Consider the following 21102-nt stretch of genomic DNA (forward strand, 5'->3'; position numbering starts at 1 on the left):
ATTAAGAAGGATTGCTTGGGAATTTACAACACATAAATCCGCCGAGCGTGTTTTCAAAAGAATATGACAGGCCTTGTCCATCTAATCCCTTGCACACTTACCCCAGACAACGAGGTCAGCGGATGCCTCGTCGATGCCCCTGGAGTTGCTTGCCATGCAAGTGTAGGTCCCGGCATCTGAGATGTGCGAGGGGGAGATGAGAAGGCTGCCCGACTCGAGCAGGGTGAACCTGGGCAGCTGGACCGAACCACTGGCCAACACGCGTTCACCTTCAATGTGTGAACGGGCGGAAGAAAAAGAAACAGATGACGGAAGAGATACATTGATACAGAAAAAGGGAGGAAGGCGGATTGTAGGGGGAAAAAAAGGACAGTGTTTCCTTGATCTGCTATTGGGATGCAAACATGAAAAGCCTGGCGCAGAGTAAATCCTGGAAAAGGAATCCAATCAGGCTTTATTTATTAAAGACACAGCAAACTATAGTCCCATGTGTAGTAAATAACTAACATCATAATCCCTAGGTGTGTGTGTGTGCACGTGTGTAACAGAGACCTTTCTGCCAGGTGATAGCCGGCCTCGGAGCACCAGAGGTCTCGCAGTGCAGGATGACTGACATGCCGTCAATCACTGTGCTGTCGGAGGGTCCGGCGGTGATATTCGGGGCGATGCCTAAGGGGAGAAGAAAAAAAAAAAAAAAAACACGCACACAGAATAAGAGAGAGAGGGAGAGCTCAGTACAGTAACAAGAGAAGGTAAGAGGGTTATAGAGATGAGAGAATAACTGTCTATGGCAAAACCCCACTTCAAACGCCGTTGTAAGCGGCAGCCTGCTTCATTTCAGTGTTTAGTTGATGCTTTGTCCCACTAATTCTTTACGGATTGACACAGCCTTCACCTCGGTGCCGTGACTGTCTGCCGCTGGTCCATTTTTTTTTTGGCACCCACAGAGATAGTGGATATAGGGAGAGGAGGAAGGAAAATGACTGATGGAGAAGCACAGACAGAGAGAGAAGGCAATATGTAGATAACTAAAATCCCTACCTCTGATATGCAATAAATCAAACTTTTTATAGGATGACAGAAAACTGTATCACTCCCAGGGGAAAGGAGGAGGAGGGAGTTTGTCATAGGAGCAGTGTTGATATCAGGACAGGGAGAGTAGGACAGACGGAGAAGTGGGGACATTAATGTGTTCAGGAAAAAGGGAGATGATCAGATGAGATCTGGAGGGAGGGGAGAGAAGAAGAGGAGACAGTTCCAAGGAGAGAAAGAGAGAGAGATAGAAAGGGAAGGGGTGAGTTAGCCAGAGAGAGAATATCGTGAATTCTTATAATGTGGTGCAACATGGAGTGAAGGCAGCGGGAAGTGAGACAAAGTGGGGAAAATTAGATGTCAGGAGCCCGTCTTAACTGATGCACAGCAAGAGTAAAACTACCAGTAATTTTCACTTTCCAGTAGAGGAAAAAACACGTGCATATTCACAGTCATGTAGTTGATCTGAGTTATGCAGCAAATGTGCCAATAATGTTGAGTCTGTATTGCCGTAATGTAAACCTGCTGTCTATTTATATATGAAGATTCAGAGATTTAAAACACAGTTCTTAACCACTGATAGAATGAAAACACACTATATATATGTCTGAAAAACTAAATAATAGATGTGATGGAATTTTTTTTCCTTCACAACAAACGAAAGAAAGACTACTGCGCACATTTCCCCCCCAGATATGTTCAGTAAATTAGTGCTGTTTGATGTCTTAACTGATCGGCTCTGAGTCCCACTCATGTAATACTGTCACAAGAGCACAACACCCCGATCATGTTATTATAACAGGACTGTCACAAGGCTATCGCATTCTTGTCAGACAAAAATGTTTTCTGCTACTGTGTAGGTAACAAATTCTGTTCGAAACAACAGAAGGAAATGTCAGTATGACAGTACAGTATAGAACTTCATGGCAATCCAGTAGTTGTTGATATTTCAGTCTGGACCGGTGGGGTGGAACAACTGGTCCCAACAACACAGACATGCTACTAGCATGGCTAAAAACTATATTCCTCGGCCTCTTTGGGGGAAGAAAAAAAGGTATTTTAGATTTTTATGAATTCTGGTAAAATATAACATGTTATCCTCCATTCATTAAATAAAAAGAGGAAGCTAACTTAAGTCCACTTAAGTCATTAAAATGCCACTACTCCTCTCCCCTCTTCCAGGTTCAATTCCTTTCCATTTCTGTAAAGCAATTACTGCTATTTTTTTCTGAATCTGACAAGGTACTTGAGAGCGCTGTGTAAGGATTTAAAAATCTTCTGGTATTTAAAAAAAAAAAAAAAAAAAAAAGTTGATGTTGAGTTTTAACAAACCATATTGTACTTTAATGGCAGTAATTATCTGTGGAAAATGATTTAATGACAAGCTCCTGGAGCACTCACTGGTAACAGCCAGGTATGTATTGGTCTGAACCTCTCCTGCCAAATTTCTGGCGAAGCACTGGAACATCCCAGTGTCATCAGGCAGGAGGCCGTTGACCTGTAGGCTGCCTCCCACCAGCACCCTATACCTGGGCGTCTTCACCGGATCGATGGGCAAAGCATCCTTGTACCACACAATGTCTGGCTGGGGCACTCCTGCGGAGGGTGAGTGAGGTTGAGGTTTACTCACATTAAGTCGTACAGTCATACTTCCCTTTTTTCACTGAATTTTTCATACTAAAATCACTTATATTCAAAATTGTTTCAATAATTTCTGAGTATTCTGACAGGGATTTCTTGATATGCTCTGACATCCTTGTACTAAGATGCACACATATTCATACAGATACGGCGCTCACCCCGTGCCTGACAGGGTATGTCCACCACTTTCTCCATTTCGGCCGTAATGTGTTTCTCTGGTTCCTTTATAAACTGCGGTGGCTCTGAGGGGCAGAGTGAAAAGGAGAGACAGGAGGATAAATTGATAAAATAAGAAGCAAGATTGCAAACATGCAGTTGTAATCACCCCAACTCACAAAGTATGTTAAAAAGTGATTAATTTTTGAAGAATGACACTAAAATTTTAAAGCTATTTAACTTTAAATATTTTTTTGCTTTAAAAATGTATTGATTTTGGGGGCAAGCTTCTCATGCCGCAGCAGAAAATAATGAGATTATACAGTAGTTTGATCAAAGAAATCAGTAATTGGTATTCTGTAATGGTTTCAAATGTATTCTTGGTGAGAGGAAAAGACTTCAGCCGTATCGAGGAAAAAGTTCACCACACCTTGTGCTTTCAATCAGATCACAACCTTGACAACATCAAAGTGTTTCAGTGGGTTGGAATGAAAGGGACTGAAGGAATGCTATTAAACAGTTTCTTAGCTTTCTCCCTTTTAAATCAATTACACTTCCCCCTCACTTACGACTCCACAGCTATACCTCTGCCATATTCTTATAGTGAGGCTTGTAATATTTACTGTATATCAATTTCATACCGGTTCTTTAGTTTCAACTTGCAAGCCTAAATGCTAAGTTTACTCCCACACATGTGCCTGACATATGTAGCTAAAAGTAGAGCACTGCTTTTTCATTTAGGTTCTCATGCTGATATGAAAGCACATACAGCAATTATACATTGAGACAAATAACCTTATTTTCTCTCTACCTTGAGCATAGTACGTTTCTAAAAAGATCTCAACAACGGTGAACCTTAAGGAAAAATTGCAGAGACGGAGCTCAAGAAATATCAAAACACATACTATAGAAGAGGCAAAAGCACAAACACCGAGGTAAGTGCTGAAAATATCAAAACAAAAAACAAAAGTTGGGGGGAAGAAATGATGAACCTATTTTGACTTAGACGCTTTCCCATCAAGGCTCATTTGGCTTTCTGCGCTTTCACTCTTATACATGTTTTTGTCTTCGGGGGCCACTGAAAAAATTGTTTATAGGTAAACATTCACATGAATGTCAGTAAATGTTTTTTTGTTTTTAAAAAAAAAAAAGATACTGCCTTTGTCCTCCGAGAAAAAGAGTTGTGAATTGGTATGAAACCAAAGGGGTAACAAAGTGTAATAGGAACACACTGTCCTGGGCAAATGTGCACATTTGCAGCGAGATGTGACAGTCCTGCTGTAAGTAGTATGTGATAATACCGGGAGAAAAAAAACACAGGCAAAAGCACATTTTAACCTCTGATTCTTACCTAGTACATGCAGATAAGCCCCAGCACTGACCGAAGGCACACTGCTGCTGCGGAGAATGGCCTCACACTCATAGTAGCCGGAGTCACTCACCACAGGACTGAGGATGGTCAGCCTGCGGTTGAAGTCACTCAAACCGCTGGTCACCAGCACACCATTCTTACGCCAAGAGATACTCAGCTTGATGAGAGGTCTACGACGGAAAAAGTACAGGTGTCAGGTTTGCTCTAATCTCACCGTCCGCATGAGAATGTGTGTTTTGTGCTTGATGATAAAATGATTCTGGTTCTGCAACGATGGTCCAAATTTGATTTCTCTCAAAATGTGAAACATATCCATCAATTTGTTTAATCCGCATCGGTTATGGAAATCCAAAAAACTATCTAAAAAAAATGTATTTAAGAATTACAAACAAACTATTATCAGCATTTGTGATTGTCTAACGTCCGACTTATACAAATTTGGGAGATACACCTCAAGTTTATACCCAATGGGTTAGAGGGTAATTTCACAAAAAACAAACAAACAAACAAAACAACACATATCCTCTCATTTACTTCGAGTGGTATCTAGCCCCGCAGACAGTTTTGATTTTATTTGCACAGGTTTTGGTAATCTGTCTCTGTCCTAATGCACAGCAATGGACCATCCATGACATGCTGCAAACATAATACTCTCTATGAAATCTCCTGTTCTGGATTACCCTCAATGATTTGAGCGAACCGACCCTTTGGCAAACTGTTCTATGACCCTGCAGTTCCAGGATGTTTACCTGGCGTTGGCCACACACTCCATCGTGACCTCTGAGGTGCCTGTGACCACGCTAGTGTTCCTGGGAGGGATGATGATGGTGGGGGCAATGGGGTCTGCTGGACCTCCCACATCTAGACGAAGATACCGAACGACACACACACGCACACACACACACACACACACACACACACACACACACACACACACACACACACACACACGGTTAAGCAGAGAGCAGTGAGAGTATCAAAGAGAGACAAAATGTGCTAAGTCCACTGGCAGATTTGGTGGGGTGGTGTCCTACACATTTCATTTCCACCCAGTGCCCTCTGTGGGTGCTCATCAATGTGAAATATTGAAACTGACCAGTGCGAACACAGTATATGAGCTTTAACAGAGAGATGGGCTGAATAGGACGAGACAGTGCAGTGACTGTGTATAATAAGATGTCTACTGGAGAACCACAAATGGGGATAGAAAAATACCGCGTGACCAACAGAAAGCTGACATACACACATTTTCACGTGTGTATAAAACTCTGCAAACTAGTTTATGTCTGTGTGTGTTTGTGTTGTGAGCATCAGAGACAGACAGCCAATGGCAGTGAGAGCACGGTATGTGTGTGTGTGTGTGTGTGTGTGTGTGTGTGTGTGTGGGTGCTGCTTGAGATGTGTCATGTCTGTGATAAACTCACACTGATCCGTCAATCCCATCATGCCCTGGGAGTATGCTTGTGGCTGCACATGTCAGATGTAGCTACAGGGGCTGTCATGGCTCTATCTTACCCATCCAATCTAGATGCACGGCTGCCATGTTTGTAGCCATAAACACACACACACACACACACACACACACACACACACACACACACGGTTAAGCAGAGAGCAGTGAGAGTATCAAAGAGAGACAAAATGTGCTAAGTCCACTGGCAGATTTGGTGGGGTGGTGTCCTACACATTTCATTTCCACCCAGTGCCCTCTGTGGGTGCTCATCAATGTGAAATATTGAAACTGACCAGTGCGAACACAGTGTATGAGCTTTAACAGAGAGATGGGCTGAATAGGACGAGACAGTGCAGTGACTGTGTATAATAAGATGTCTACTGGAGAACCACAAATGGGGATAGAAAAATACCGCGTGACCAACAGAAAGCTGACATACACACATTTTCACGTGTGTATAAAACTCTGCAAACTAGTTTATGTCTGTGTGTGTTTGTGTTGTGAGCATCAGAGACAGACAGCCAATGGCAGTGAGAGCACGGTATGTGTGTGTGTGTGTGTGTGTGTGTGTGTGTGTGCTGCTTGAGATGTGTCATGTCTGTGATAAACTCACACTGATCCGTCAATCCCATCATGCCCTGGGAGTATGCTTGTGGCTGCACATGTCAGATGTAGCTACAGGGGCTGTCATGGCTCTATCTTACCCATCCAATCTAGATGCACGGCTGCCATGTTTGTAGCCATAAACACACACACACACACACACACGCGTGTTAAACAAGGCCAGGGTTTGACTGCCAGTCACAAGGAAAACAACTGCTGCATATTTCGAACAGACATACTTACAGTATAAGTACTTGAATGAGCTGTTGCGTAGTTAAAAGGAGAGGATCAACATTTTGAAAACTATTACATGCAGTGAAAATATCAGTGTCAGACTCATGTCTGTGTGTACGGAGCTGGAGTCAGGTGGTTAGCCTAGCTTAGAACAGAGACTGGATGCAGGGGAAAACAGTAAGACAAGACTTTGGGAAGCAAACCGTTTCTGCCAGTGTTTATGCAAAGCTAGGCTATACACATCCTGACTCCTGCTTTCATGCTTAAAACACAGTCACAGTATTGATATCAGTCTTCTCATCTCCCTCTTGGAAAGAGAGCAAATATACGTATTTCCCAAAATCTCAAACAGTTCCCGCCTCTCCAATTTGAGAAAGGAGAGGCAGTTAGTAGCCAAAACAATGTCAGCAACAACAACAGCCAAATTTTTACTCTTGGTGAAGTTAAAGTTTTTCATGAGTATGGAAACTGTAACACGAACAACAGTAGTCTCCTCAAAGCTTTTCCTTGTCCTTCGCTCTCCCCAAGTCTTAGGCAAGTACTGTCGGAGCCAGGAGAGCTCATGGGAAATGCAGTGTCACAGGTGTCACTGCGGGAACAGCTGCTGTAGCAGATAGTGACAAATACACGCGCACATACAGTAAGAAGCCAGCACTCACTCAGACACACACAACCCTCAGCATTGGTTCTCCAAGCAGCCCGAACATCAATGTGTGTACGTGTCGGTGTGCCTAACTCGAGCATGTGTGGAATGTTCATGTAAATGCATGGCAAGAGACCTGCCGAGTTGAGACCTCCCACTAGGCTCTCTATCTAACCTGAACCGGAGTGTGTGTGTGACTGTGTGTGTGTGTGTGTGTGTGTTTGTGTGTGTTCTAGCACTAGTATAATCAACCCTGCCACTGTTCTCCAAATGTGCCAGAGGCTATTTCTGCTCCCTTGTGTTGTCAGCTGTAATATCTTACCCTCACCCTCCTTATTCACTTCCAATCTGAACCCTAGTCTACCATGTCATAAGATGTTGTTTGTCAGGTTTCAGTCTGCTGAGCTGAAGCCAACTGAACGGGTTTGATCTGTGCATCTTGTGTTTTTTTTTGTTGTGGGAGCTAAGGAGGCTTGTGAATAGTAAGAACTACTTGGCAGCAGCATAGTCTGTCTGTGCCCTTGTCCCCACAGCTTCTCCTTCCTCTGTGTGTACTGTATTTCTGTAACATTGTGTAAATATTGCTACAGATACAATTCAGTAGAATGAAATTAAATCTGATCATAAAGGCTGAGCTTCTTAGATGTCCCACAGTGGTAGCAGAGGTACTCAGATCCTTTACTTGAGTAAAAGTAGCAATACAACAATGTAAAAATACTGTAAAATAAAATCCTGCATTCAAAGGTTTCCTTAGGTGAAAATACACAAAAAGTAAATGTATTCCATGTGCATAATGCAACGCTTTACATTTAACTGCTCTACAGTATATAAAATAGTATACATATATTAGGATAACACTCACAAGGTCCATACAAAAGTAACCTTTTCAATGCAGAACTCTTACTTGTGACTGAGTATTTTTGCAGTGTGGTATTGCTATTTTTACTTAGGTGAAGTATCCCTCCCTCCTCCACTGGTTATTTTATCATTACTATTGGTGCATTAACTTGTAGACATTCTAAAGCTTTAGCTGGTCGAGGTTGGAGGTCATTTTAACTTAAAAAATCTGTTTTATGTGCTAATATAATATGATGTATTGTATATAAGGTACAAGTTTTGTATGCAAAATGCCAAGAAACTAGTGAGTATACAGTAGCTGTTCAATAAAAAACGTGTTAACTTGTACTCAGGTAAGTATGGTAAAATCGTAATGTTAAATGTGTTCCACGAGTGATGTTTCAAGATCCGGCTGTATACCCAGACCAGTCACCTGTACTGGCATAATCGGTCGAGTACAGTATGTATGTAAGGATGACGTATTTGGTTACTCACTCTCTACGGACAAGGTGATGGGCTGGCTGGTCTTGTTCTCTCCGTTCTTGTCATTTACTGCTTGGACGTAGTAGCGCCCGGCATCTGGCGCGACCGTAGACAGGATAACCAGTGTGTTGTCCAGAGTAATGGCACTACAGGGGGAGCAACCGCATGACACAGTGAGTCTTGAAAAAAAAAATTTAAGACATTTTGTATATACAGAGGTCAGGGTAGTTGAATGGAATCCAGAGAGACTGACTAACATACTTTCTTGCACACTTTAAAGATCAAGAAGTTCAGAGAAAGCCTCTTAGGAAAAATAACACATTTTCAACCTTCAAACGAAGAGTTGGACTGCCTGATTAGTGCTAAGTCTGGTTTGCGTAAGACTTGATCCAATGGCTGAAAACAGCATTAAACATTTTAATTACACTGTTCAAGCAGCATTAGGTATATCGATTTACAATGTGTAAACAATGCGTTAGTGCTGAATGAGCAAGGCAGAAATATTGACTACCTCCCCCGTTCATACTTGTCCTTATGGTCTGTGCTGAAATATGACAGCCCTGCATAATAACCCAGAATTTTTAATGGCTATTTGTACCCATCTGCTTCCTATGGCCTACATTTTGGCAGTCAACCACATCTGGCAGGAAACGACAGTGTCTTCCTTGTTGGTTCCTGAAATGAAGCCCGAATACATAAACTCGATTCCATTTTTTCAGCAGGTGTCCTATACGGGCTAATACCCGGTGAGTTGTTGTCTTTATCGAGTCCTCCCTTGGAATTTCCCTCGTCTATGTAGCAACCACTGAGGGAGAAATCCTCCTCCCTCCTCCCTACCACTTGATGTTACAGCCCCTGACTATGTTTACAATCAATATTTTCCTATTATCTGAGCCCGTTCAACAGTTTGGATGTAGATAGCATGTTCCAACTGTGTGCCTTCCTCCACATATATCATTTCCTCTGGCCTTATCCCTCCATTTACTGTTTCGTCCTACTCCCCCCTCTCTCCCTCCATTCCACAAGATGCTAAATGTGGTCATGTGCTGAAGTGATATTTGGTCATTTGCCTTGACAGACTGACATGGAACTACAAAGAAAACAAAACAAAACATGAAGTACACATTTAGGAGAAAAGTCATGTATTCATAAAACTAAAAATATGCATATTTCTCACACAGCTGATGACACAACAGAGTACAAATCTCTCAATCACAGAAACATCAGGAAGCTTGGTCCTTCTGAAAATTACTAATGTCAGTAGCTCGAATGGCTTTGGCTCATATCTACCCCCTGTACACTGTGACATTTCTGTTTGATTTTCTCTTTGACATTTTCTTTAAAGCTAAATCTGGAATAAGGGCAATCTTAGTAATCAATAAAAAAACGAAAAAATCCCCATTCCCTGCATGTAATACATAGATGTACTGTAATTGCACCAGAGTTAAACAACTATGACCCCTGTCATGTACATATAAGCCGTGTTCCTCTTTCACAGATAATGACCTCTTCTTTCTCTCCTCCTCCAGTCTAAACCACTCCACTTCTCCATCCACTCCTCCCTCCATCCTGACCTTCATTTCATCTGTGGGGGATTTAAGTACCTGCTGTGCCTTATCAAGGGAGCAAGAGCGCTGATGACAAAGTGAGAAAAAGAGATGCAAATAGAGAAAGGAAAAAAAATGTTCACAAGCACATACAGAAAATATATACAGGTATACACACATAAAAATACCTTCTCAACTGTAATTGTAGCTCCGAGAGGCATGTAGTAAAATATTCTGACACAGCAGAGAGAGTGAAAGGCTGTGTATGCTGCATATATAGGTACCTGTGCCATTAGCATTTACAGTAGGTTCACTTATGACATCCTTCTTTGAAGTGATTGATTATAAAATATCTGAAAGCGGCCCAAGTCACTGGGCTCATTTGGGATTCCCCGTGCATGCTGAGACTGAAAACAGTCTGCCTAAAGGGGCCGGCAGGCTTGAATGGCTGCAGCTTATGATCTGGCCTAAATATTTAATGTTAGCTCACTGGAGCGGTGACATCCGGGACGTACAGCTATGAATTATGGATCCCTTCAGGGACGTGGGCATAACGGAAGTGTCCAAAGCGCTGAATGATTCCCAGGTGACTTCCCAGGACCTTTCTAAAACGGGGTCACAATCCGGGGCTTAACTTCTTTACCTGCCGATTAAGAAACTCTTGAGGATGAATATACCTCAGCCACAACATTAAAACCAATTACTGGTTTTAATGTATATATACAGTGGGGTCCAAAAGTCAGAGACCACAATGGGAAAGTGGTCTCAGACTTTCGGACCCCACCGTATATATATCGCATTCAGAAAGTATTCAGACCCCTTCACTTTATTCACATTGTGTTATGTTGCAGCCATATGCAAAATCTAGTGGTAAATTCGATTGATTGGACATGAAAAGGGCACAACCCTGTCTTTATATATGGTCTCACAGCTGACAATGCATTTCGGAGCAAAAACCAAGCCATGTGGTCGAAGGAACTGCCTGCAGAGCTCAGGGAAAGAATTGTGTTGAGGCACAGATCTGGGCAACAGTTCTAAAAATTTTCTGCTCCACTGAAGGTTCTCGAGAGCACAGTGGCCTCCATAATTCTTAAATTGAAGAAATTTGGAACAACCAGGACTCTTCCTAGAGTTGGCCTCCCGACCAAATTGAGCAATCGGGGGAGAAGAGCCTTGGTAAGAAAGGTAACCAAGAACCTGATAGTCACTCTGGCTGAGCTCCAGAGATCCTCTGTGTAGATGGGAGAAACTTCCAGAAGGACAACCATCAGTGCAGCACTCTATCGATCTGGGCTTTATGGCAGATGGGTCAGATGGAAGCCTCTCCTCAGTGAAGGACACATGAAAGCCGCTTGGAGTGTGCAAAAAAGCACCTAAAGGACTCTCAGACTGTGAGAAACAAGATTCTCTGCTCAGATGAAACCAAAACTGAACTGTTTGGCCTCAATTCTAAGCTTCATGTGTGAAAACCAGGCACCGCTCATCACCCGCCCAATACCATCCCAGCGCTGAAGCATGTTGATGGCAGCATCAAGCTGTGGGGTTGCAGAGATATCCTTAATGAAAACCTGGTGCAGAGTGCTCAGGACCTCAGACTGCGCTGTAGGTTCCCCTTCCAACAGGACAATGACCACGCAGCCAAGAAAATGCAGAATTGCTTGGGGGACTACTTGGTGAATGTCCTTGAGTGGCCCAGCCAGAGCCCCGACTCCAACCAAATCGAACAACTCTGGAGAGACCTGCAATGGCTGTCTACCAGTGGTCCCCATCCAACCTGACAGAGCTTGAGAGGATCTGCAGAGAAGAATGGCAGAAAATCCCCAAATCCAGGTGCGCAAGACTCATAACATAACAACATAACAAAAATAATACTTTCTGGATGCACTATACACAAATATATGTATTTGTGTGTATGTGTACAAACATACATACATATACAAATATAAATGGGCGAGACAGCATTCTCTTTATAATAATATCAGGCACTGTATGAGGTGATCTTACAAGCACTTTCTCATTTTTTCTTCAGTTTTTGTTTTCCCTCAATAACCCCACTCACTAATCCAAGCACCTGCAAAACTAAGTTTTGAATAATATTGCACATTCATTCACAGCATGTCCTGATTTCATCAATGTTAGTGGGACCAGGAGGGAATTTTTTCCCCTGCTAGTTGATTTTAATGTGCTTCCCCGCTGAGCATTCTCTCCCCTCAGCCTGTAATCAGGGCTGCTGCAGTGGGGGTCACACAAACTTTGTTGCACAGCGTGTTCAGCAGATCTAACTGCTCCTCAAGTTCGCCAGGCCTCGGGGATCAAAGATCACATGATGCAGGAAGAAATTAAAAGTAAGCCAATTATCCAGAATGGCTTTACATGTATACCAAGGGAGCAGGAACAGGCAGGATAAGAATTTGCTTAAAAGAGGTAATGAAGTGGTTCAGTTTTTGACTAGCTTCCTGCAGTCATTTCTTGTTATAGCATGTTGCTTTTTCTTATCTATCTCATTCTCTGTCTGAATGCATTTTGGTCATCCGTATTCAACTCCAAAGTCTCTCAGTGCTGTTGTGAGCAGCTGTCTGAGGCTTGCTCGTAGCGATGGCTTACTATGTATCTGGTGCAGGGATTTATCAAGCCACAGAGCTGAGAAATTTGGACAAATCAGATATGTGTGAACATGCCTCTGACTCTGTCTGGTGTTTATGTTTATTCCTGCGTCTTTGAATGTTTTCTCTTTTTATTCCAACCCAATTTCCTTTTCCATTACTATTCTCCAGAAAGAGCTGTGGTCCACAAGACAGCCTGGCAGACTGGAAAGCTGCTCAGACACATCTTGGCCAACTGTGCAGCTTAATGTGCAACCCCAGCTTTGCTTGCAGCAAGAAGCAGTATTAGTCTCTTATGCAGTTACTTTCTTGTAGATCAGTTCATTTATGTTTAGCGTCAAGGGTAGGTTTTCAATGACTGCCAGCCTTATAAAGATTCTGTCGCACTTTAATCAGTGATGATGAGGATTTATGTTTGGCTGAAAGAGAGAGATGGAAGTTTAAATGTTTCATTCGCCACTAGATGCTTCCCTTCTCTAATTTTCATTATTGCTAATAAATTACATCACAGCAAAATTAGATAAACAATGATCCGGGGTTGCTGTCTTTAATTAAGAACATATCATCCCTGGACTCTCAATACTAAAACACAAGCTAAAGTGCATATATTTGTGTCTACTTTAACTGCTGACTTTACAAGTGTGTTTGCATATGTTATCGTGTTAATCCAGTACTGACACAGGTTGACTGAGCTGGGCTTGTTCTAACACACATAGACGCTCGGGAGTGTTTTGGCATCTGGAGTGGCTGTCCCTCTCTGCTGGGCCGTGAGGGGCCTAACCTCGCTCCACAGCCTCAGACCTCCATTACGTGCAGACAAATGGCCCTGGTCGACTGATGGCCTCCGCCAGGAGAGTGAGCGAGGGGTCGGCAGGATCAAGCGGCTCACATGGCTGGCTAAGGTATGAGTCAAACCACAGACAGTAGACAGATGACTGCAAAAGAAAGCTTCCCTGTTGCTCTTGGTTGGTTGAATGTTCAGAAAATCAACCTCAGTGAAGAAAAAGGGGATATCCCAAATACAAGGTCAAAGGGTGACATCTAAATGAGCTCAAGGCCATTTATGATCAGCCTTGATTTGCATTTCGCTCTGTGTTTACAACATCAAACATAAACGGTCATCCCTAAATACCTCCATCAAAGTGAATCATCTGATACACCTATCTACACTGGAGCTGAATGTGCTGATGATCGTCAACTAATGATTTTGATGATCGAAAAATAATTTGAGTAATTTTTCAAGCAAAATCCCAAACATTTGCTTGTTCCATCTTCTCTAGTGTGAGGATTTGCTGATTTTACCTGTTTATATCATCGTAAATTGAATATTTTTTGGGTTTATACTGCTGGCCAGGCAAATCGGGACATTAAAGGCATCGACTTAGGATCTGGGAAACAGCTTTTCATTATTTTCTGACATTTCATGGGCAAAATATAAAATAGATTTAAAAAAAAAACAAAAATCAAACAAACAAAAAAAACCCAGATGAATCAAATATTTAAATAATCGTTAGTCGCAGCCCTAATGTACACAACCATGGATACATGTAGGACTAGGACTTTGAAAATGTTTAATATCAGTGCCACTACAATACCTGCATTTTGCTATAGATACCACAAGAATACCCTTTTTCTATACCTAATCCCTAATGTTTTGGCCCTTTTTTTCATTCAACAAAATATGTCAGCTATTCAGTTGTGAAAATACCATTGCATAAATAAATCAGAGTCAAGGTGCTTCCTAACTTAGATCAGTAAAATCTGAATAAGTAAGCAAACCTAACTTCTGACCAAACTTCAATAGTTGAAGTTGTACTCAAAACATATGGGGTCCGATCCCATACCTACATATGTGTAGTGCAGGAACTATTAATCAATAAATCAACTGACATGACAAAGGAATCAATAATAATTATTGATTATAAATCAACTATCTTTAAATAATTGATTTATCAAGTAAAATGCTCAACTGTAAATAGCTGCTTCTTCCTGTTACTTAATTGTATGCTGAGTTTTGGACTGTTGATCAGACAAAACAAGCAGTTTCACAGACCAACAACAATCAGGAAAATAAACAGCCCCATATACATGCAATTATTCATTCAAGACTTCATTCTGTGTTGTTAGAGATGCTTCTCCTTGACATCCCTTCCCTTTTGACCTACAGATTGTTGGGTTCATGAATAATGCTGGGCAGTAGGATGTAAGGGAGTGTAAAGGAAGGGCTTGGCTATTCATTGGCCTTCGTGACTAATGAGGAATCCATAGCGGACTGACAGAACCTGCGCATCACAGGCAGGTGCCATTAATTGATCATTAGCTACAGCAGATTACTCAAGGGAATTGCAGTGGCTGTGTGTCAGGGATGTCCTCCCACTGACTCCTCCAGATCAGGCTCCTCTGTGTTCTGTCTTAACAGACACCTTTACAAGGTTGTTTTCAGTGTAATGCAGATAAATCCATGCCCAAGTGTCAATGGAAAGTTTCTGGGAGAGAAAACCAGGTAGTAGGTAATGAGTTGTTGGCAGAGGTGAATTAGTGCGAAGATAGGCCTACATTTACTTGCAAATGTGTTTGCTGAAGGGACTCTGACTACACACCACATTAAGTCACCAAAATAACATAACAAATCATGTCAGCGGAATGGAAAAGACCCCGCAAATTGCATTCCCATTCCATAATGGAAAAATAATTACTATTAGTGCTAAATAAGTTATTTTTATCCTTGTTTCCTACTGTACATCAAAACACAACAAAGATATGAGGACCTAGGTTGTAGGGCAGCTATACCAATGCCTAGCTGCACATTTTAGCCCTGAGTCAAAAAAGGAGAGCACAGCAAAGACCATCAGACAGAAACATTACAATAAGTGAATCCACAAGTTTATGGGTGTGCTGTGAGAGAGAGCACAGGAGTCTTTGCCTGTGCCAAAAACAACAGCTGCAGAGGCAACATGGTAAAGTGAGAGTAGTCACAGTCCCATAGTGAGACACTGCCTTGCCAGGGGGAAACTGGCAGCAGGGAAGCAAAAATGCAGCATTCCCTAAGTTTCTGTGAGTTTCCTTTACACATTCAGGGTCTGGGTGGTGTGTTGTGTTCACACTATACTACGAGTGAATTTAAATACATCCCTGACCTTGAGGGCAAAGTTCCAGTAGCCTGTTGAATTTTGGATCCCTTTCCAAGCTGATAAAATACTGGATTTTTAATGGCGGAGTCTAAGAAGTCTCTTATCAAATCGTTCATTTCTTCTTTTTTCCTTTTCTTGCCAAAGAGCAGGATACTAAACATTCAGCTGGTCATTTAGCTGAATAATAATTATCTAATCTATTTAGAACAAACTGAGGCTTGAGTTCTTCAATTGAGACAATGTAAAAAAAAATACTCAGAGTTATTAATAACTTTTGTAACACATAATTGTTGAAAGCCATTTGGTTACAGTACCGAGTGAATAACACGATTAGGAGTCTCTATTATGGTGTACTTTAGGCTTTGAATTAAATGCTAACATCGGCACATGCTCACAATGACACGGCAACATGCTGATGTTCAGCAGTTATTGTGTATTCCATTGTCACCATCTTGGTTTTGTGTGTTAGCATACTAACATTTGTCAATGTGCACTAAAATAAACTACATCTGATGCTGGTGTCATTAGTTTTGCAGGTATTTGGTTATAAACAAAGTACTGAATAAATTAAATTTTGGACCCAATGACTGTGCTATAAGGAAAGTTAAGGGATCAGCAAAGTTGTTACAGTTTACCCTGACAGGGACATAAATGTCTGTAGCAAATTTCAGGCCATTCCATCCAATAGTCAGCAGGACATTTCACTCAAAATCACATATGTCAACCTCATGGTGGTGCTAGAGGAAAAGTCAGGGGATCACCAAAGTCAGTAGGCATCATCCTCTGGGGACAATGAATGGCTGTACAAAAGTTTGTGACAATATATTCAACATTTGCTGAGAAATATCAGCCTGAACCAAAGTGGTGTACCAACCATCTGATACTGAATGCATTTGGATGCGCATGAGTATCCTGGTTATAATTTTTGCATGTAAGCATTATATTCTCATTTCTCTTCCCAGGATATAAACACCGTATCCATGTTTCTGATCACTCTCTTGCCATGTGTGCAGGTGCACCATCAACTCAAGTCATGTAGTAGTTAGTCAGGAAAATAAATGTCATAGGAAATGTTACCATGAAGAAAACACTGAAATAAAGGGAGAGTCTGACATCAGGAATGCAATGTACTGTAGCTCTTGTTTTCCATTACCAGTGACCAGATTGACCAAATGAAAAAACTAAATACAGCAGAGCTCAGGCGACCGGGGACAAAAATGTTTTCATTCTCAACTCTTGAGGTAACCCAGTTGGTACGGAAATGAGTGGCTGAGAGGCTGAGGAATCAAGAGAGATGATCAGAAACCTGGACACAATGATGAATACCTAATTGCTCCATGTAAGCACCATATCTCAAAAATGATCAAAACCTGGATAAGACTCAAAACCAGAATTATTATGTGCATCTAAATGTACTAAAAACTAAGAAACTGTCTTCCTACTCCCTTAAACAAACTCCCTATTTAAAGGATTTGCATTTGATAAATGGATTTGATATTTGATTTAGATTTGAATAATTTCTATTAAATCTAATCCCAGTGTTTTGGTAATGTTTGTAGCTGAAATTACACCTACTGTATATTTTTAGGTGTCTACTTGTGATCAGATTACTTGGGATGTATTTGCTAAGTGTGCGCAGGACCTGAAACAATACATGCAAACAACCAGTGGCATCATGGTGTGGTTTCCAAGCATCTGCCACCTTTCTACTGCAAAAAAAAAGCATCAGACAAGAGCAAGACAAGACAAGAACACCCCCTCCTACTTCATGATGCAATTTGAAGAAGCAACTCAAGAAACTCACATCATGTTGACATATTTTACAGGCCAAACTGATCACAACGTGAAGGTAATCACAATGCAATAAAACATGTAGTTGGAGTACAACATCCTGCAGAGGATTTGTGAATTTCATTAGCTGTTAGATTGGTTGGAGATGATTACCACAGTTATTCTGGGTCTGGCTGTTTTTCCCCTCTCCTCTATTGCCATTGTGATTAAGCAGCACACAGAGAAGAAGCAAGACGAACCCCTGGAGAGCTAGCAAATTAAAGTTATGACACCTGAGGAGGGATAGCAGGAACATGGGACAATGAAGGAAGACAGAAAAAAAGGGAGTACAAAGAAATTAAGAAAGATATTTTAAATTAAAGAGAAAATAATAAATAGTCATCATGGTTGTAGTCCATGGAACCTTTTTTTGGTCTCCATTCCACTTCTTCCTTTCACTGCAATTCTACAATGTAACTTGGCCCATGGCAGAGCACTGTGGAACCTGACACACACAGATCTTCCAGATGGGATTACCATTCTTACAGTGACTATTACCATTACACACAGCAGCCCATATGATGATGTTTAGAGAAACCACACAGCTGGAACTGACTCTGGAAAGCACCAGTTCTTGGAAAGAGCCTTCATCAAGGTAACATTTGTGGCTCGGTGCAGATCTCTCTGTGGTGCTTCCTCAATCTCCCTCACTAGTGAGACTTTGATGCCTCAACAGAGTCAACGCTAGTGGCACGAATCAAATTCAATTAAATGATTTTCAATAAAAAAGGCCGTCTGTTATCAACGGGGCTCATTTGCACACAGTGACCTTGGTAGTGCGTGCAGAATTAGCATTCTCAGAGCTAGAGGGTAAGAAGCTAGGAGTAAGAGAAGCAATGTACACACGGTGGGTGGCCTATAATGGAGACAAAAGGAGTGAGAGAGACTGTGAGAAGAGAGAGAAACGGACAGAAAAAATAAACAAGACAAGAAGCGAGAGAGGAGAAGGAGCTGAATGAGAGAAATGTGAAACTAACAAAGAGTTGAGTTGAGTGTGTGAATTCTTTGATGGACCCTTCTCACCAAATCCGTCAACAGAGTATAATCGATCATCAAATTTACATAACAATAATCTCTTCAAATACCAACTTTTGGGCGGCTTAATACAAACACTGAGCTCCAGATGACACTGTTGTTTCATCATTTTCTTAACAACTCAAAAGTAACCCAGAACAAGACAGAGCAAAATTGAAGCGACCGGCCTACCCACGGCCATCCATGGCCTTCAGCTTCTCAGTCAGTCTGGGTGCTTGTTTCATTGTCATTCTAGGTCAGGGTATGATTACTGATGATGAGGCGCTGATAAGAAAGATTCACTCTAACCAAGGGCGAGGTCACCTCCCACTGCGAAGAAATGTAGATGTGATGAGATGGGGATAAGTGCCTTTTTAACACACCTAGATTCAGGTACACACATTCAAAATATTCCCACAGAAAGACAGGAACATAGAGATGTGTGTAAAAAATCCTGTGCACATTCTCAGTGAAAGAAAAAGACAATCGTCGAAAGAGAAACAGAAGCGGTATCACCTTGACTGTAGATGTACAGTATACCCTTTAGGCAGCTGTATCTATCAATATGGATACTGTGAAACATTAAGGGTTCCAGCTCGCATGAGCTGCTGCTAGAATAACACAACCACATCTCCATATAGACTTTGAGTGGCTGAACTGCATTGTGGAAAATGTAGGCACCATTTTTAGACAAAGAAGAATGCGTAGAATAAAAAAGAAAGATATCTCAGGTTTAGCCGCATTAATTTCGATCCTTTTGTTTCTGACAGTATTATAGGAGTGCAATGCTAAATCAGTTTAGTACTCTTTTAATAATATACAAACCCACATATACCAATAAAATGTACGTTCTTTTTTAATGTTTCTACGTTTGGAGCATACAGGAACAAAACCCAGGGAATTTAAGTACGAAAATTGGCCGATGCTTCTTTCTTGGGCCACAGAGCAAATCAGAGAGAGAACGCCTCTTTCCCAATCCGCCTCTCCATTTACACCCTTCAATTTTAAGTGGACTGAATAGGAAAGCAAAACAACAATCCCATTTGATGCTGTCAGCAGCCCCAGTGCTCACTAGCACTGATGGCATTGTACGAACCCCACTGCCATTGGCTGGCAAACACTGATAGCTGACCCCAGGAAACACAACTTCCAATTTTGAGACCAAAATGAAGAGAGACATAGAGAAGGAAAACAAGACTGAGACGGAGACATAGATAAGGTGAGATAAAAGTGTTCGGTTCAGGTTTTCTTTTGAAATAAAGATGAGGAAAAAAGGATCGATTCCATTTCACACAGTGACAAAACTGCTTTGGTCTTAGCCCTTGTTCTGCAAAGGTAAATTTGAACCCTCCTTAACCACAAAATGTAGCAAGATGAATGACAAACGATATGTAGGAACAGCTGCTCTCAAACTAAAGCCCTCAAAGACCTCCAAGAACAAACAAAGACCCAAAACGTGTTCACAGAATCAAACAGAAATACAAAGTAAAGCACGAAAAAAAGACTCCACGGGATTGGAAAAAAGAAAAAGACTTACATGCGACTGCTGGGTGGAATCTTGCGCCCATCTCTGAACCAGGTGACTTGCGGCTGGGGGAAGCTGCGAATGCGTGGTGCTGGGACAACGGCACCCTCTCCCTGAGAGACTGATTGGGTCCGTTCACCTTCCTCGAAACTGCCCATAACTACAGGAAAACAAACAAACAATACACACATGAACAGCAAAACAGTGAGAGAGTAAGAAAAGAAGAGGGCACGTAGAGTCACAGGCAAAATTTCCCTTTTCTTTCGTGAATTTGGCTTTTGGTGCCCGCTTAGCTTTTGACATCTGCTTTCTGTTCTGTAATGTTACATCGAGCTGTTTTGATGGACAGCGCACTGATGTTGCCATGGTTTCCACAGCACATCAAGAAAGGCTAGAAGGAACCAAGATGTAGTGACTCAGAGGGACTCAGAGGGGACACTAAATTGACTCGTATTCATATTCTGTATCCTCCTGTGTGGATCCATCGAGGGCAATCAATCTTGATCACACTCTTAATTGTGTGCATTACTCAGCATAGTAGATGACCAGAGCTGCCACTGTTCTATCATCTCCTAATACATTTCATTTGTTACCGTGGTTTTGTTCGTCTCCCGCCTCATTATGTCTTAAAAACTGACAAAAAATACTATGCTAATATTCCTACTCCATGCTCTGCCTATTTCTAAGTGAGATCTATGGGCAGGCTAGGAGTTCCTGACGGACTTCACGTCGATTGAGCCTAACTTCAATTGTTATTTTCTATCTCAGCTGTGGAATTGTCCGATGCACTCAGGCTGGTGGATGCTGACTGGAAACCTTTTTAGGACAGCAGAGACAAGCAGACTTTGTCTTTTCTTCTTCCAAAGCTGTCTGAAAGAGAAAGTGCAGACTGATTTTGTAGAAGTGACAGCTGAATACCTTAGGATTGTTTTTTTTAGCTCCTTCAGAGGTGATGAGAAGATCATATATTTGCCTTTTCAATTCAGCGGAAACAATAA

At 41.7% G+C, this 21102-nt stretch overlaps 1 protein-coding gene across 4 annotated transcripts in view; it reads right to left on the bottom strand.

Moving 5' to 3' along the window:
* The window catches only part of sdk2b (sidekick cell adhesion molecule 2b), a 259607-nt gene that overhangs the window by 44746 nt on the left and 193759 nt on the right, over positions 1-21102 (bottom strand). For all 4 annotated transcript variants that reach the window (XM_040135140.1, XM_040135138.1, XM_040135139.1 and 1 more), the window contains exons 4-11: positions 20117-20264; positions 8467-8600; positions 4951-5062; positions 4181-4371; positions 2832-2915; positions 2434-2628; positions 553-669; positions 102-269 (exon numbers count right to left, since the gene is read on the bottom strand). In XM_040135140.1, the coding sequence (XP_039991074.1) occupies positions 102-269; positions 553-669; positions 2434-2628; positions 2832-2915; positions 4181-4371; positions 4951-5062; positions 8467-8600; positions 20117-20264 (1149 nt within the window). The remainder of the gene's footprint in view (positions 1-101; positions 270-552; positions 670-2433; positions 2629-2831; positions 2916-4180; positions 4372-4950; positions 5063-8466; positions 8601-20116; positions 20265-21102) is intronic.

Source organism: Xiphias gladius, chromosome 9 (genome assembly GCF_016859285.1).
Source record: "Xiphias gladius isolate SHS-SW01 ecotype Sanya breed wild chromosome 9, ASM1685928v1, whole genome shotgun sequence".
Taxonomy (NCBI): domain Eukaryota; kingdom Metazoa; phylum Chordata; class Actinopteri; order Istiophoriformes; family Xiphiidae; genus Xiphias; species Xiphias gladius.